Genomic DNA, 17,305 nt, shown 5'->3' on the forward strand with positions numbered 1-17,305 from the left:
ATTTTTCCTAGGGCTTCCCTGGTGGCGCAGTGGTTGGGAGTCTGCCTACCGATGCAGGAGACACGGGTTCGTGCCCCGGTCCGGGAAGATCCCACATGCCGCAGAGCGGCTGGGCCCGTGAGCCATGGCCGCTGAGCCTGCGCGTCCGGAGCTTGTGCTCCGCAACGGGAGAGGCCACAACAGTGAGAGGCCCGCGTTCCGCAAAAAAAAAAAGAAAAAAGAATAATAATTTTTTTTCCTAAATTGCTATGTACATAATACTTTTTTTCTTTAATTTTTAGAAAGTTGGGCATAAAAAAATACCTAAACCTGCTTCTTAACATGGTACCAGAAGAGAGCTATTGCCAAGAGTTTGATTTATAGAGAAATCATGGTTCGACTGACCTTGGATCTAATTGCCAAAAAGAGCAATCTTAAACCCCGAAAAGAAGAAACCACTTTACAATACCTGAAGAAAATAACTCATATAAATTTTTCAGCCAAAAATATAGATGCAATTGTAAGAACTGTGAAATTATTTCCTCTTTTTATATAATTAACAATGTAAAGTTTAGAAACTGGTATCAGGGCATACTTTCTTTTTAACTATATTTTGATTAGTCAGCTTTATATTATGTTTTTATTTTAGTTTCCTGCTTGTGATGTTAAACTTTAAAAATTAAGCCTCTATAAAATACACCATTGTAATTGTTAAATATATGTGTTAAATACATATGTTCCCCTAAAATTCTTTATAGTGTAGCAAACTAGATTTAGAAGTATATGCTGGAATAATTTCAAAGATAATTAGTTTTGGATAATTCCAAAGCCTTGGAATATGAATTTTTAACATATCAAAATATTAAGAATTATATGTAAGTACCATATTTCAAAACATGAACAGTGACATCTTTTTTGCACATAATTTGACTGGTTATATAAATGTAGGTTATACCATGTCAGTTATATCAGACAAGATTATGTTAACTTGGATATATACTCTGTGCTAAGCTAATTTTCTCTGTGCTAAGCTAGTTTTTGGCTATAATTTGGAAAATTTTAAAGGCAGCAATAACCCTTTTAGGCCATTTGTATTGGTATCCATTGTCTACAATAAAATGCTAAAGACTACAGATAAGCAAAATTTTCTTGGAAGCATAAGCTACATGAGGGCAGGGATCATGTCTTTTTTTTTTCACATCACTCTAAATCCCCTATCCAGTACAGTGCCCGACTCATATTAAGTGCTTTAATAAATATTTACTGAACGAATGAATGAATGAAAAAAACACAAAAGCTCCAGGCAAAATTGTCAATTAAGACAGTCAGGGTTTTTTTTTTTGCAGAGACCTTCTTCAGCTCCCATTCTATATTCCTTTCCAGTTTCCAAGTGAGCCTTTTCCCTAACTGCCCAAACCTCATGTTTCCTTTTTGCCCAGAGAACTCTGCCTCATCATACCACCACAGACAGCTTTCTCCAGAGAGCTTCCATTTAATGTACTTTTGGCTCGTCACAATCAGTGCTCCTTCAATGTAGAGGACCTCTGTTAGGAGGAAAGCAAACTGGTTAAAATAATTCAACCAGTTCCTAAGATGTGGCTGTATTTTAAAAATCTTGTTGACTTAATGAAAGCTGAGATATTTTTGAGCAGAATTTCACTTTACCTCTTGCCTACTTACTCTAGACTAACTCTACCACCACACAAGAAATGACAGACTTTTAAAAATACCTTTATTTTCTTACCTCAAAAGTAAGTGGTGTTCATTTAAAAAACACATATAAATACATATAAAATAAATATAAAAAGAAAGAAACTGACTTGTAATCCGTCCGTGCAGAGAAAACCACTATTAACATTTAGGTGATGTCCTTTCAGTCTTTTTTCTAGGCATGTATTCACATAATTTTACAATAATGGGTCATGTTGAATATACTGTTTTCATTTTATTATTAGATCTACAAGATATTACTAAAGAAATTAAAGGATAATTAATGGTTATAAGGTATTCCCTTCAATAGCATTATCATAGTTTCTCTATTAATCCATTGTTCTTGAATATCTAGATGACTTCCAGTGGTTTTTCAGTTTATTTCCAATTTATTTCCAATTTATTTCCAATCCTACAGAAAGATTAAGCCCTGATTCATAATGTTGAAGCAATTATTTGTTAGATGCTTCAACTTCCAGAGGAGCCTAATTGCTTCCAAGGAAAACTGCTTGCCCTGAGAAAATCTTTCCTAACAAACACAATTTTATTGATAAGGTTACAGAATACTAAAACCTAGAACTAATTTTGTAATCATTCTAGTCTCGTTTTGACTGTGCTAAGAACAGAGGAATTCTATTCTTTTATATTAACCTTTACGAAATGTGTAGAATGATTAAGTGAAAAACTTCCTTAAAAACACAAGTTTTCAGGAGAAATTATCACCTGTTTTTATTTTTCTTTTAGGAAGACCTCTCTCTTTGCAAAAATCTTAGCGTTTTATATTTGTATGATAACTGTATTAGTCAAATCACTAATCTGAATTATGCCACAAATCTGACCCACTTATACCTACAAAACAATTGTATTTCATGCATAGAGAACCTCGGGTCATTAAAGAAACTGGAAAAACTGTAAGTGCTTTTATTTCTAAGTAATGTAATTGTCATCATTACAGTAATATTTTTGCATTCATGCATTTCCTTTATCTGCCTCATTTTTATTCTTTTGCAGTATTATTAGTACTAAATAGACTGTTATACATGTAATACTTGACAATTGGTGTTTTATTAACCCTGATAACTTCTTTTGAAGGAGGGTGAGTTGTCTTAAGGGCTTATAGGGATACATACCTGAAACCTGCTTATTTAGGCTCAACTGGTGAAAAAAGTTTCCATGGAACCCAAATGAGTTCTGTACCTTTTAGAATCACACATCTCAAAAAGGCAGGGTCATAGAACTGAAAACGTTGATATAGATTTGATTGTAAAAGGCATTTACTGCCTATGATGATTTTAGTTAAACAATAAGGCCCAGTGGATCCAATTTCCCCAGACTGGAGGAACGATCAGTGATTCTCAAAAAGCAGGTCAAGGGCCTCAGAATGGGGAAAATAAGTGGGGTGGGAGACGCTTATTAAAAATTCAGATTGCTATACAAAACAGATCAGCAACAAGGCTTTACTGTGTAACACAGGGAATTATATTCAATATCTTATAATAACCCATAATGGAAAAATAATCTGAAAAAAATATATATACATAACTGAATCACTTTGCTGTACACCTGAAACTAAAACAATATTGTAAATCAACTATATGTCAATTAAAAAATGCAGATTGCTGGGTTCCAACCTAGGTAACCAAATCAGAATCTCTGGAGGTTAAGCTCAGAAATCTTCATTTTTAAACCTATGACCCAGGTGATTCTATGCACTTCAACACAACAGGAGCACTGGTAGACAGGACTATTTCTCTCACTTCAAAAAAATAAATATTTCTCAGACTTAATTAAGTGTAAGAATCAAATAAATAAACTTTTCATTGATTCAATATATAAAGAGAACATTCTGCACGTACAGTTGACCCGTGACCAACATAGGTTTGAACTGTGCAGATCCACTTACACATGGATTTTTTCCAATAGTAAATAATACAGGACTACACGAGCCATGATCCACAGTTGGTGGAATCTGCAGATGCAAAGTAACCAGAGATACAGAGTCCCCACTATAAGTTTTATGCAGATTTTCCACTGCATGGAGGTCAGCGCCCCTAACCACACACACCCCAACAATGTTCAATGGTCAACTGTATAATTTTCACATAGCTCCATGATTTTGTTATTATGTTTTTATCACTTCTAGACCATGATGCTCTCAGAATGTCTATTTTAAAATGGTTTACGGGGGATGGTGGTGGTGGTGTGATGAACTGGGAGATTGGGATTGACATGTATACACTGAGGTATATAAAATGGATGACTAATAAGAACCTGCTGTATAAAAAATAAATTTAAAAAAATGGTTTATATTTTGCAGATATCTGGGAGGCAACTACATTGCTGTCATAGAAGGCTTAGAAGGCTTAGAAGGACTAAGAGAGCTTCATGTTGAGAGTCAGAGGCTTCCCCTTGGAGAAAAGCTCCTGTTTGATCCAAGAACTCTTCATTCTCTGGCAGTAAGGCCAAATTTGAGTATTCTGACAAAGAATATAGTGATCAATGCTTATAATGAAAAAAGGAAGGTATATCTGGACGTTGTAATACTCTGCATGTTTATATGGCCAGTTGAGAATTTGAGAGCTAAAACTAATTTTTCCTAAATAATTTCTCAGAGACTCAGCAGCTATAAAATGGGAATAATAATTCCTGCCCCTAGGGTAACTGGAAGGATCAAAAGAAGGATGCGAAAAGGCTATATAAAGTATGAAGTTCTAATACAGATGTTAACTCATTCCTATTTTGACCTTGGTGTGATCATGATGACTTAAAACTTAAAATTTTAGGAAAAAAGCCTCAGGAAAGAGGAAAGCACAGTTATTTGGAAAAATTTAAACAACCTAGAGAATCATTATAATGATAAGTCATTTTCTCCCTGGATTCTGATTTGATTGTAGGTTGCATTACGTACAGCTCTGCCTCATCCAAAGCAGGTAGAACTGGGAACAGAGATAAGAGATTCCAGCTGTCACCTGACAACCGCTCAAATCACATAGAGGTGTCACAATGAGTTGAGAAGCAGGGAGCCAGAGGGTGCCAATCCTCAAAATGAGATTTGATAGGATATGCTACTTCCAATTCTGGAGCAAGGGATGTAAATGGAACAGATTTCGTTGGTTTTACTTTAGAGGGCCCAAAAACAGAGGGCAATAGAAGGTTTTTTTAACAAAATTTATAACAATTGAGGGGTAGTGCTATAAATTGAAAAAGAAAGGAGTGATCTGATTTCTGTCCTACCCTCCCTACTATCCCATAGAAACAACTGTGTCTCAGCTTAACCTCAGCTGAACCAAGCAGACTCATGCCACTGTGGAGATGGATAGTTTTATTACAGATTATGACCAAAAACGTTTTTGCTTGCTCATTTTTGCAGATTCAAGCAGATTCTGAAATTCTAAATATAAGGTATACTTTTTAAGCTGTACAGCAGGTCTTAAAAAGTACCAGGAAGTATCTTCTCTAAAGGTTAGCCATGTGTGGACACCTGGGTGGGTACTCTCCATCTTGGTAGAGAATCCCAGGCCTTAGATTTTAAGATGGCTCTGATTTAGTATTGCTCTATTGTATATTTATGTCCTCATTAACGGCTGATGTTGAACTTCTTGTTAATTAGATAGTTATTATTTTAACTGGTTTCTGAACATATGGATTACCAAGAGAAAACTATATGGAGAGATAGACATAAAAATAAAAATCAGATATTCTTTCAATTCTTGGTCATGTTTCCTATTTAGAAAAATAAAGATAAAAACTATTTCTCCCAGGGACTTCCCTGGCGGTCCAGTGGTTAGATGCCACGCTTCCAATGCATGGCGCGCGGGTTCGAGCCCTGGTTGGGAACTAAGATCCCACATGCCACACAGTGTGGCCAAAAAAACCCCCAAACAAACAAACAAAAATTATTTCTCCCTAATCTTAGTGATATTTAACACAAAATGATAATTTGCTTGAACTGAAATAAGCATTTTTTCTATATTGTATTATCATTTGCTTATTGGGATATCTTTGTTCTCTCTTTGCTTCTTTCTTGGCTTCTTTCTATAAATTTCTCTTATATCTTGGAAGAGAAATTGGACTTACAAAGGAACTTTAGACAAAAATAGTAAGTTACATTACAATTACTATATAGCTCTAAAAATTCCATCTGAAAAAAAGTATGACATAAAAACAAAATCTCCAAGGATTTTTATTTTCTTGCCTAAAGAGCAAAACAGCCTGAACTGATAAATTTTTAATTTTTCACAGATTAGGATTTCTGGTTTCTATATATAGTATTTAATTAGACTATTTATTAACCCTAATGTAGTTACCTTTCTTACAGAAATCCCTCTCTATATTGAATATCAGCAATAATAATATTGATGATGTAAGAGACTTAGAAATACTGGAGAATCTTAATCAGCTCATAGCAGTTGACAACCAACTTCTGCATGTGAAGGTAAGGTAAAGGAAAAATTCTTTAATATTTACATGAAATTGTGATTGAAAATACTTATTTTGCTAAATAACTATAAAATGTATTAATTTTAAAACGACTCTGAATTTGTCCTAAAACAAGTTTATGAATCTTTACTTCTTAATGCATTTATTTGCATAATTCTGTGTCTTACCTGGTTTTCTCTTCCATACCCCAATGCCTCCATCCCTCACCAACAGAAAAATGTTTCTCTGAGAAGGAAGTATATACTTTTTCCACTCTATATTATTTTTCTATCAAATGTTTCCCTCTGGAGACTAGATTTCTTGCCCCTTAACTCTGCTCTCCCAGCGAATGAGTTTCTAGTAACTGTGACTAGACTTGAACTCTCTCCCAGCTGCTCCTCCTTGGGGAACACCTGGATCTTTCATTTATTCTAATTTGCACTAGCTATATTCATGTCATGTTATGCCATATCATGCCATATTCATTCCATTACTCATTCATTCAAACATGTATTGGGCACCTACACATTTGCCAGGCACTATACTACTCCATGTATTGAAAGAACAGAGGAAGAAAGAGTAGAGTCCCAGAGATTAAAAAAAACCCATGGTCAACAAGTGATAAGACTACAATGTGATTCTGTTTTCATAAGTATTGTGGTATCACTAACTTAGCTTGGGGCTAGGGAAGGCTTCCTGGAAACAGTCATCTGTGAGCTGAACCATTGCCAAAACCTCATAGTTTCTGGTTTGGCAATGGGGTGGGCTATTATATAATTTTTTTAAAAAATAAATTTATTTATTTATTTATTATTGGCTGTGTTGGGTCTTCGTTGCTGCGTATGGGCTCTTCTCTAGTTGCAGCGTGCGGGGGCTACTCTTCATTGCGGTGTGCAGTCTTCTCATTGTGGTGGCTTCTCTTGTTGCAGAGCACGGGCTCTAGGTGCACAGGCTTCAGTAATTGTGGCACGCGGGCTCAGCAGTTGCAGCGCACAGGCTTAGTTGCTCCATGGCACATGGGATCTTCCTGGACCAGAGCTCGAACCTGTATCCCCTGCATTGGCAGGCAGATTCTTAACCACTGCGCCATCAGGGAAGCCCTGTGACATAATTTCTTTACATAGGACCATAGAAGGAAGAATAGGCTTCTTTCTCCCATAAACAGAGCTCTTATTTCAAAACCACTTTCAGACGGCTATCATCTGACCCTAAAAAAGTTACCCCTGGTCTTGTTTACAAATTCAGGACTATTACCTGGCTCATCTCATAACTACTGTAAGCAGTAGATAATTATGAAAAGAAATATTATTCTACTACAAATGAATTCCCCCAAATATTCAAAATGCCATTAAACAATCATGGTAGATATTTAAAATAAAAAGAAATAAGGAAGCATGACTCAATTAGTCATTTCAACTTACAACATGAAGGAATTAAGAAGTTCACGGGATAAATTCTGCATTCAAAATATTTTAAATTTTAGACTGCTCTTCTATGCTTTTTCACTGGGCATTTTGTATTCATCAGAATTATTTAATTTTCCTATGATTTCACAGTATTTGTATCCATACTGTGATAGATGGGTAGTCTTATATAAGATACTGTATACTATATATATGATCCTATTCAAAGTGACAGAGCCTGGAGTTTAGGTATTTGATTAAGTAGAGAGGGCCTGGGATGTGCACAGTGTTCAACATTCACCCCATGGGAAATGGGAACAGAGTGGCTAAAGACAGCAGCTCACCTTTCCTGGGGAGAGAATGGTGGAGAAATCCGGTCTCCCAAATCTGCAAGATAAGTATTTTCCCTAAATGTTTTTGAAGGCCAGGTTCTAAGCACAATGCTTGGCAAATGTTCAGTAATGAGTGCTGAATATATCTTGAAAGATCTGGTTAGTTGTTAATTATCATAATTACCAAGATTCAATGTAGTTATTGTCATTACTTTTAAAGTCTTATTCTATTATGCTTTAAACTCTGAATAGAAGAGGAGAGTTTAACAGGACAAAAATGCTAGCCTATAAATACTCCCAAAGGAAGTTTTTCTGAATGACATTAAAACCAAGCTATTTTGCCTACAATGATTCTCTAAGGCCAAGTTAACATGAGATTAGAAAGGAAGGTATAGGGGCCATGGTCATGAAATTGACTATATTCTAAGTGCAACAGAAAGTCACTGCACTTAGAATAAAGGTCCTTTTAGGCCATGGTCATGAAGTTTACTATATTCTAAGTGCAACAGAAAGTCACTGGAAAGATTATATTTTTTAAAGATTTCCCTATCAGCTATGTGAAGAATGGGTTACAAGAATGACAGCAAAGAGATCAGTTGGGAGACGACAGCAAAGATTAAGAGAAGACGGCTGCTTGGAGATAAAAAGGAGTGGATGGATTGAAGGCATATTTAGATTGAACTCATGGAATCTGCTGATTAGTAGGATGTGTAGGAATAAAGAAAACAAGAATCAAGGTTTTTGTGTGAGGAACTAAGGAGACAGTGGTAGCCTTTACAAGTTGGGGGATACAAGGGAAGGAATAAAAGAATTCCTTCTATTGAGAAGCCTATTTGATATTGAAATGCACATGTAAAGTAGGCATCTGGAGTTCAAAGGAAAAGCAAGATTGGAAAGTTTGGGAGTCAACAGCATTTAAATGATATTTAGAGCCTTGGGACAGGGTGACAGACAAAGATAAAGAATAAATGAGGCCACTCCAATATTTAGAGATCATTTAGATGAGAAGGCACTAGTAGGAGTCAATGATGTAGGAGAAGACAAGAGAAAAAGGAGGTTTAAGGAAGAGGGAATGGCCACTTGACTTGAATGCTGTTGAGTAGCTGACATGAGGGCAGATAAGAGGTTAATAGAAATGCACTGAATCTGGCAATAGTGAGATTAGGTCTGGTCAACTGTGTTTTCTGCATATTTCAGAACAGAGTATTTAACAGGTGTTTGCATTGTTTTTTCTTGTAACCAAAGCCCCACATACCTGTTAGAAACTTCTTTCCATGTTATGGATTGAGAAATTTCAGGCTTTTCATGAAATACTTCCCCATACCTGAAATTTCAGTATATAAACTAAAGGACAAGAGAAGGGAAAATTAAAAGGCTAAAACACCTTAAAAACAAAGTTAGAGGGGACACGTTTAATTTGTTAAGAAGTTGAACCAGAGAGGCTGTCGTTCAAAAATCACAGCTCTGTGTCTATTAAATAAATCATATTAAATAAATCTATTAAATAAATCATATTTATAAGTAAAAACATTGCCACAAAGAAAACTCCAAGCCCAGATGGCTCCATTGCTGTATTCTATCATATACTTAAAAAGGAAATTATATCAAAATTACAAAAACTACTTCAGAAAAATAGATAAGCAGGGAATACTTCTCAACTCCTGTTATCATGCTAGCATCATCCTATCCCCAACACTATTGCAAGAAAACTACAATGAATAAAATAAATAAAAGCAATATCCCTCATGAACATAGATTCACAAGTCCCTACCAAAATATTATCAAATAAAATCCAGCAATATAGGACTTCCCTGGTGGCGCAGTGGTGAAGAATCCAGCTGCCAATGCAGGGGACACAGGTTCGAGCCCTGGTCTGGGAAGATTCCACATGCTGCGGAGCAACTAAGCCCATGCACCACAACTACTGAGCCTGAGCTCTAGAGTCCACGAGCCACAACCACTGAGCCCACGAGCCACAACTACTGAGCCTGCCTGCCACAACTACTGAAGCCCGCGTGCCAGGAGCCCGTGCTCTGCAACAAGAGAAGTCACTGCAATGAGAAGCCCGCACACCGCAAGGAAGAGGAGCCCCCACTCGCCGCAACTAGAGAAAGCCCACGCGCAGCAACAAAGACCCAACGCAGCCAAAAATAAATTAAGTTTTAAAAAAGTCCAGCAATATATAAAAAGATTATCCATAATGACCAAGTGAGATTTATCCCAGAAATCAAAGATTGGTTTGACATTCAAAAAATCAACGTGATGGGGACTTCCCTGGTGGCACAGTGGATAAGACTTCACGCTCCCAATGCAGTGAGCCTGGGTTCGATCCCTGGTCAGGGAACTAGATCCCACATGCATGCCGCAACTAAGAGTTTGCATGCCACAACTAGGGAGCCCACCTGCCATAACTAAGGAGTCCACATACTGCAACTAAGGAGCCCGCCTGCCTCAACTAAGACCTGGTGCAACCAAATAAATAAATAAATATTTTAAAAAATCAATGTGATGCACCAAAAAGATTAAAGGAGAAATATTCTATGATCATCTCAATAGATGCACAAAATGCATTTTTAAAAGTTCAACAAATTATAAATAGAAGGGAACTTAACCTGATAATTGGCATTCATGTAAAATCAACAAGAATATCATACTTGATGATTAAAGACTGGATTCTTTCCCCCTCAAGACAGGGAGTAAAGCAAGGATGTTTACTGTGCTCTATAGAAGGCTTAGCCAGCGCAATAGGCAAGAAAATGAAACAACACTCAGTTTGGAATGGAAGAAGTAAAACTATCTTTATCTGCTGACTACATGATAGGATATATATTTAAAATCACAAATCTACAAAAAGCTATTAGAACTTACAAATTTAGTAATGTCATAGGATACAAGGTCAATATGCAAAAAAACAATTCTCACATACTAGCAGTGAACAACTGGAAAATGACATTTTTTAAAAATACCATTTACAATTTATGTCAAGAAAGATTAAATACTCAGTAATAAATTTACGAAAATACATGCAAGAGCTATAGAATAAAAACTATAAAATACTGGGAGAAATTAAAGAAGACCTAAATAAATGAAGAGAAATAACATTTTCATGGACTGGAAGACTCTATATTATTAAGGTGCTAATTCTTTCCAAATTAATGTATACATTCAACATAAACCCAGTCAAAATCCCAGCAGATTTTTTTTAATTGACAAACTGATTCTAAAATTTACATGATAATGCAAAGGACCTAAAATACCAAAACAATATTGGTAAAAAGAATTAATGTTGGAGAACTTACACTACCTGATTTCATGACTTTAACATTATAATAATCAAGACAGTATGGTATTGGCATAGGATGGATACAGAGATCAAGGAAACAAATTAAAGACTTTATAAATAAATCTATACCTATGTTCAACTGATTTTTTTTTTTACAGAGGTTCTAAGATAATTCAATGAGGGAAGGATAATCTTTTCAACAAATGCTGGTGAAACAACTGGACATCCAAATAGTGAGCCTTCACCCTTCATACTATATACAAAAACTTACTCAAAATATAACATATCCAAATTTAACTGCTAAAAAATAAAAGTTCTAGAAAAAAAACATACATTTGAGTTCTTTAAAAGAACACAAAAAACATAACCTATAAAAAATTGATAAACTGGACTTCATCAAAATTTAAAACCTGCCTTTTGAAAGACATTATTAATGAAACAGTGAACCACAGAGAGAAAATATTAGCTATCATGTACCTGACAATTTTTATCCAAATATATATATATATTTATCCAAATATATATATATTTATCCAAATATATATATATCCAATATATTTTTAAAAACTTTTACAACTCTATGGTAAGAAGACAAGCAACACATTAAAAATGGGCTAAAGATTTCAACAAAAACTTACAAAAGAGCATATACTAATGGTCAATAAACAAAAAAAAGATACTCAGTATCATTATTCATCAGGGAAATACAAATTAAAACAAAGATGTGATACCACTACAGACCCACTAGAATGGCTAAAAATAAAGAGACTGGCAGCATCAATTTTGCATGAGGATGTGGGGCAACTGGAACCCTCATTCATTGCTGAGGAAAATGTAAAATGGTACAACCTTTTTGGGAAACAGTTTAACAGTTTCTTATAGAGTTAAAAATGCACTTACCATATGACTCAGCAATCCCATTCTTAGGTATTTACCCAAGTGAAATGAAAACCTATGTTCACACAAATACCTGTATGCAAATATTTATAGTAACTTTATTTGTAATTTTGGAAACAACCAAATCTTCCTCAAACGGGAATGGAGAAACAAACTGTGTTCCATACAATGGGATATCACTCAGCAATAAAAAAGAATAAACTACTGATGCACACAACAACACGGATAAAAATCCGATTATACTGAGTGAAATAAGCCATACAAAAAAAAGAGTACATGCAGTATGACCCCATTTATATGAAACTCTTGAAAAGTAAAAACAAATGTATATGGTAACAGCAGATCAATGGCTGCCTGATGGGAATGGTAAGAGGCTGACTGGAAAGGGCCATAAGTGAATCTTTTGGGATGATGAAAATGTTTTTTTTTTTAATTAATTAATTTATTTATTTTTATTTTGGGCTGTGTTGGGTCTTCATTGCTGTGCGTGGGCTTTCTCTAGTTGCGGCAAGTGGGGGCTACTCTTCGTTGCAGTGCGTGGACTTCTCATTGTCATGGCTTCTCTTGTTGCAGAGCACGGGCTCTAGGCACGCAGGCTTCAGTAGTTGTGGCACACAGGCTCAGTAGTTGTGGCTCATGGGTTCTAGAGCGCAGGCTCAGTAGTTGTGGTGCATGCGCTTAGTTGCTCCACGGCATGTGGGATCTTCCCAGGCCAGGGCTCGAACCCATGTCCCCTGCATTGGCCGGTGGATTCTTAACCACCGTGCCACCAGGGAAGCCCGAAAATGTTCTTTCTTGATTGGTGGTCATTGTATGGATGTACATGGTTTGGTCATTTAAATAAATGTATTTTGTTATATGTAAATTATAATTCAATAGTTAATTTTAATATTAGAAAAATTCTCCAGAACCAAAGGACATGAGTTTCCAGATTGAAACAGTCCCCCAAATGCCAGCACAGTGGATGAAAACTGACTCACACCCAGGTCTATCCTTAAGTTTTTAGAACACCAGGAGTAAAGAGTTCCTAAAGGCTTCTACAGAGGAAAAGAGGATCATAATGCAAAGAATCAGAAATCAAAATGGAATCAGAATCATCAGACTTTTCAATCTGGAAGATAGTAGAATAATGTCTTCAAATTTTTGAGTTAAAAATATTCTCTATCTAGAATTATATATTCAGTCAATTTTTCAAGCAATTATGGAGGTATGAAACATTTAAAAAATGCAAGGTTTCAAAAAAATTTATGTCCCACATACGTTTTTTAGGCAGCTCTTGGAAAATGTGTTCCACCTAAACAGGAGAGGAAAATAGGAAGAGGGAAGACATGGGATCTAGGAAACAGAAGAAAGGTTAAGGAAATTCCCAGAAAGAATCTGAAGGGAATTTGAAGTGAAGGAATGTCCTAGGAAAACATCTACTAGCCCAGGCTGCCTCAGGCTGAATTGGTGATAAATACATAGAAAACTAAGCAAATAAATAACCAACCAATTTTTAACTCTAGGGAAAATAAGAAACAACCATAGTGCATTATGTGGTTTAGCTCTGAACAATACTTAAGTGATCTTAGTAATATGGTCAATGGATATTAATCTTATTAATTTAAGTATGACTCTGTTGACAGGATGGAGGAAGGGAAGAGTCGTAGGGGTTGGAGTAATACTTATGAAAACTAAATCATCATCTTCCATAGTAGGAATTCAGTAAATACCTAAGATTTAAAAATCAATAAACAGCAGTTGTTATTTAGCAATGTGGAGGTAAGTGTGCATAGAAATAGCTGAAGTGGGACTTCCCTGGTGGTCCAGTGTAAAGAATACGCCTTGCAATGCAGGGAACGTGGGTTCGATCCCTGGTTGGGGAACTAAGATGGGGCAACTAAGCATGCCCACCACAACTACTGAGCTCGCGCACCTTAACTAGAGACCCGACCCTGCATGCCGCAAACTACAGAGCCCATGGGCTCTGGAACCTGCACGCCACAACTACAGAGCCCACGCGCCCTGGAGCCTGCATGCCACAACTAGAGAAGAGAAAAAGCGCACGCCATGACTACAGAGAAGCCCACGTGCCACAACGGAAGATCCCGCATGCCTCAAGGAAGATCCCGCCTGCTGCTGCTAAGACCTGATGCAGCCAAAAGTAAATAAAAATAAATAAAATGTATGTTTTTTAAAAAAAAAGAAAGAAAGAAACAGCTGAAGAAGTTGAATGTGGTTTTGTTTTAAGCCCAAAGGTACTCTTTACTTTTTGTTATAAACCCTATGGTCTTATTTGATTCTTTAACTGTGTTGATTGTATTGCTTTGATTAAAAAAAAAGAACATAATTTAAAAAACAGTGAATGGCTGGTAAGGAACAAATGGTTAATATCATTGTTATTGTATATCACCATATCCCCCATTAGACTGAGAGCCTTTAAGAGCAAGGAATTTTTGTTGATTTCAGGATTCCCTAGAGCTCAGCCCAGTGCCTGGCACACAGTACACACCTACTACATGTTTATAAAATGAATGAATACAAGAACAATTTAAAATATTCAACTATCTGGGGAAGGAATGCAAACCATTTAGCAAGTTCCAGAGGCTGGGATAAGCCAAAAGTTGCTTTTCCCTCCCATAGAGAAAAGATATTCAGGGAGTGAGGATGAAATCTGAAGTTCTTTTACTTCCAGCAAGAAGACACAAGCAATTAAAAATGCCTAGACACAGCTTCTTGGAGGCCTGAATATAGACTTGCCTAGGAGTCATCGGAAATGTGCTTTTGTGGTCCATTTTAAATCATCCTCTGAAGGCTTAGTCAAAGGACATGAATGTTAGCATCAGAATATTAACTTATTTCTCTGTATCTATTCCTGGGATCAGTGTCTCCATTTTTTGGATTTAAATTTTCCATTCTTTATACTCATTGATTGAAGTTGCCCAAAAGCTGCTGACATCAAACCCTGTGCCATGGGAGAGAAAGCTCAATGTGCCATACATAAAGTCGCTGACATCCATCCTAACTAAGAGTCTTCAACAACAGACAGCTTTGTGCCATGGGGAAAAAGAAGTGGACGTCATTAGAGAATTCTAACAAAACCACTATAATTACCAAAGGTTTTTAGCACTTAGACCAGCTGCCTTTAAATAGCCATTGTAGGTTCCTCATATGCATCTACAGAAAATACATGAAAAAAGAAAAAAATGAAAAAAATAATGATCACTTAGGATGGTTGCATAAGGACCTGGAAGAAGCTGGGCCAAGTGGCTTCTGTCCTTCCTGCTGTTTGGGATTTCATTCCCTTCCCTCTCACTTCTACAGACTCACAGCTGCCAAGGACTCCTTCCCCCAAGATCCTCTAACCCTGCCATCATCTCTCCTATTCCCTAGTCCAAAGTCCAGGGCAGAGACTTGGGGTGGGGGAGGAGAAGGTGAGAATGGCAGAGGAGTAGAGGAAAAAAATAGAAGATAAATCCTGTCTTTCCTCTCTTTCTCTATGTCTGCAGCACCTCTAACCAGCAAATTTTTCAAAACAGTTCCATATAATTTCTTGTTTAAAATTCTTATCCTGCTTCTAAACCATTCAATCATATATGCATTCATTATTTCTTCTTCTTCATTCATTCAAAACACCTACCACGTGGCAGCACTTCCTAGACAATGGGGGAGACAATAGTGAGCAAAAAGCAGATACAGGGCTTCCCTGGTGGCACAGTGGTTGAGAGTCCACCTGCCAATGCAGGGGACACGGGTGCGTGCACCGGCCCGGGAAGATCCCACATGCCGCGGGGTGGCTGGGCCCGTGAGCCATGGCCGCTGAGCCTGCGCGTCCGGAGCCTGTGATCCGCAACGGGAGAGGCCACAACAGTGAGAGGCCCGCGTACTGCAACAACAACAACAACAAAAAACAGATACAGTCCATGGACTCAAAGAGCTCTCGGCATTGAGAGGAAGAGAAACGTTAAGCACGTAATTACCCCAAAACAAAAGTAAAATTGCATCCGTGGCAAGTGAAACAAAGGAGAAGTATGTTGCTCTGAAAGCCTGTAACTGGGGGATTTGCCTTAGGGAGCCCAGTGAAGGCTTCCCTTAGGAAGGTATTGCTGAGCTGACCTCTGAGAGAACAGAAGGGCTTACCAGGTAAAGAGAATAACATGTGCAAAGGCCCTGGGGCAGGTAAGAGTATGACAAAGATGAGGAAAGAGAAGCAGAGACAGTAAAGATGGAGCATAGCGCAAATAGAGGCTGGTGGGCAGATGAGCTGCATAGGCCATGATAGAGTTTTGTCTTTATCCAAGAACAGTAGGGAGCCACTGAAGGTGTTTAAGCCAGGGGTGATGTAATTATAGATTAGCATTTTAAAAAGATCAGTGTGGATACAGTGTGGAGAATAGACTGAAAGAGGCCAGGCTGGTTAGGAAGTGAGAGATGGTGGAAACTTGAACAGGTAAAAATGAAGTGAGCCGACAGACTGGAAATCTGTTTAGGAAGTAAAGTGGACAAGACTTGATGGTGAGTTGGATATAGGGAGCGTGGAAGAGGGAGAGGTCAAGAATGGTTCCATAGCTTTGCCTTGAACAATGGAAAATAGGGAACTCAAGAGTCAGGTTTAGGCGAGAGAGAGATCATGAGTTTTGGTCACATAGAATCTGAGGTGTCTTTGAACTGTTCTAGAGAAAATATCAGTAAGACAATTGGTTATATCACGCCAGAGCTCAGTGGACAGAAGAATGTGGGAGTCTTCAGCATATTGGTTAAGTGCCCACTGAAACTGTCATCATGGATGAGATTGCCTAGATAGGGGAGGAGACAGTGTACGATAAAATGCTCAATGTGGCTTCCCACAAAATCTGGTTCTTCCTCTCACATACAGATGACCCTTCCTTCCTTGGTGTAATAGATGTTTTACTATTTCCATCAATCTGGCCATCCTTTTTCTGTAAAGGGTCTGCTTATAAATGGAGAAGGTGGTGGGTTACAGGAGAAAAAAGTTTTTCTAACCATGACTTTACATTCTTCTGTGGTCCATGGAAGAAAAACACTGTTTGAAAGGAATAAGTGTAGATTATAGAAAAGGATGCAAGAGAACTGATCCCTGATGGTCTGCTGCAGGGACACCTACTTCTGTCCCCAGAGGGTGCTCCACTGCTGGGGAAACATGGTGGTAAATTACAGGGAGGTTTTATTGCACTATCACTGCACAGATATTCTTTGGGCTTTTTCTTGACTAAATATTTTTATGGGCTGATTCAGGCAACAGTCCACCAGGCATAGCACTGTTTTTTTTTAACAAGATGTGT

The 17,305-nt window shown here is 37.2% G+C and overlaps 1 protein-coding gene across 1 annotated transcript in view; it reads left to right on the forward strand.

Moving 5' to 3' along the window:
• Positions 1–370: 370 nt before the first annotated feature.
• Positions 371–17,305, forward strand: part of PPP1R42 (protein phosphatase 1 regulatory subunit 42) — a gene marked incomplete at both ends in the record, with an annotated part of 38,479 nt that continues 21,544 nt past the window's right edge. The window contains 4 exon segments of the mRNA XM_082674682.1: positions 371–499; positions 2,434–2,600; positions 4,007–4,145; positions 6,008–6,124. Coding sequence (XP_082530808.1) covers positions 371–499; positions 2,434–2,600; positions 4,007–4,145; positions 6,008–6,124 — 552 coding nt within the window.

Source organism: Grampus griseus (genome assembly GCF_964374135.1).
Source record: "Grampus griseus genome assembly, chromosome: 17".
Lineage (NCBI taxonomy): Eukaryota > Metazoa > Chordata > Mammalia > Artiodactyla > Delphinidae > Grampus > Grampus griseus.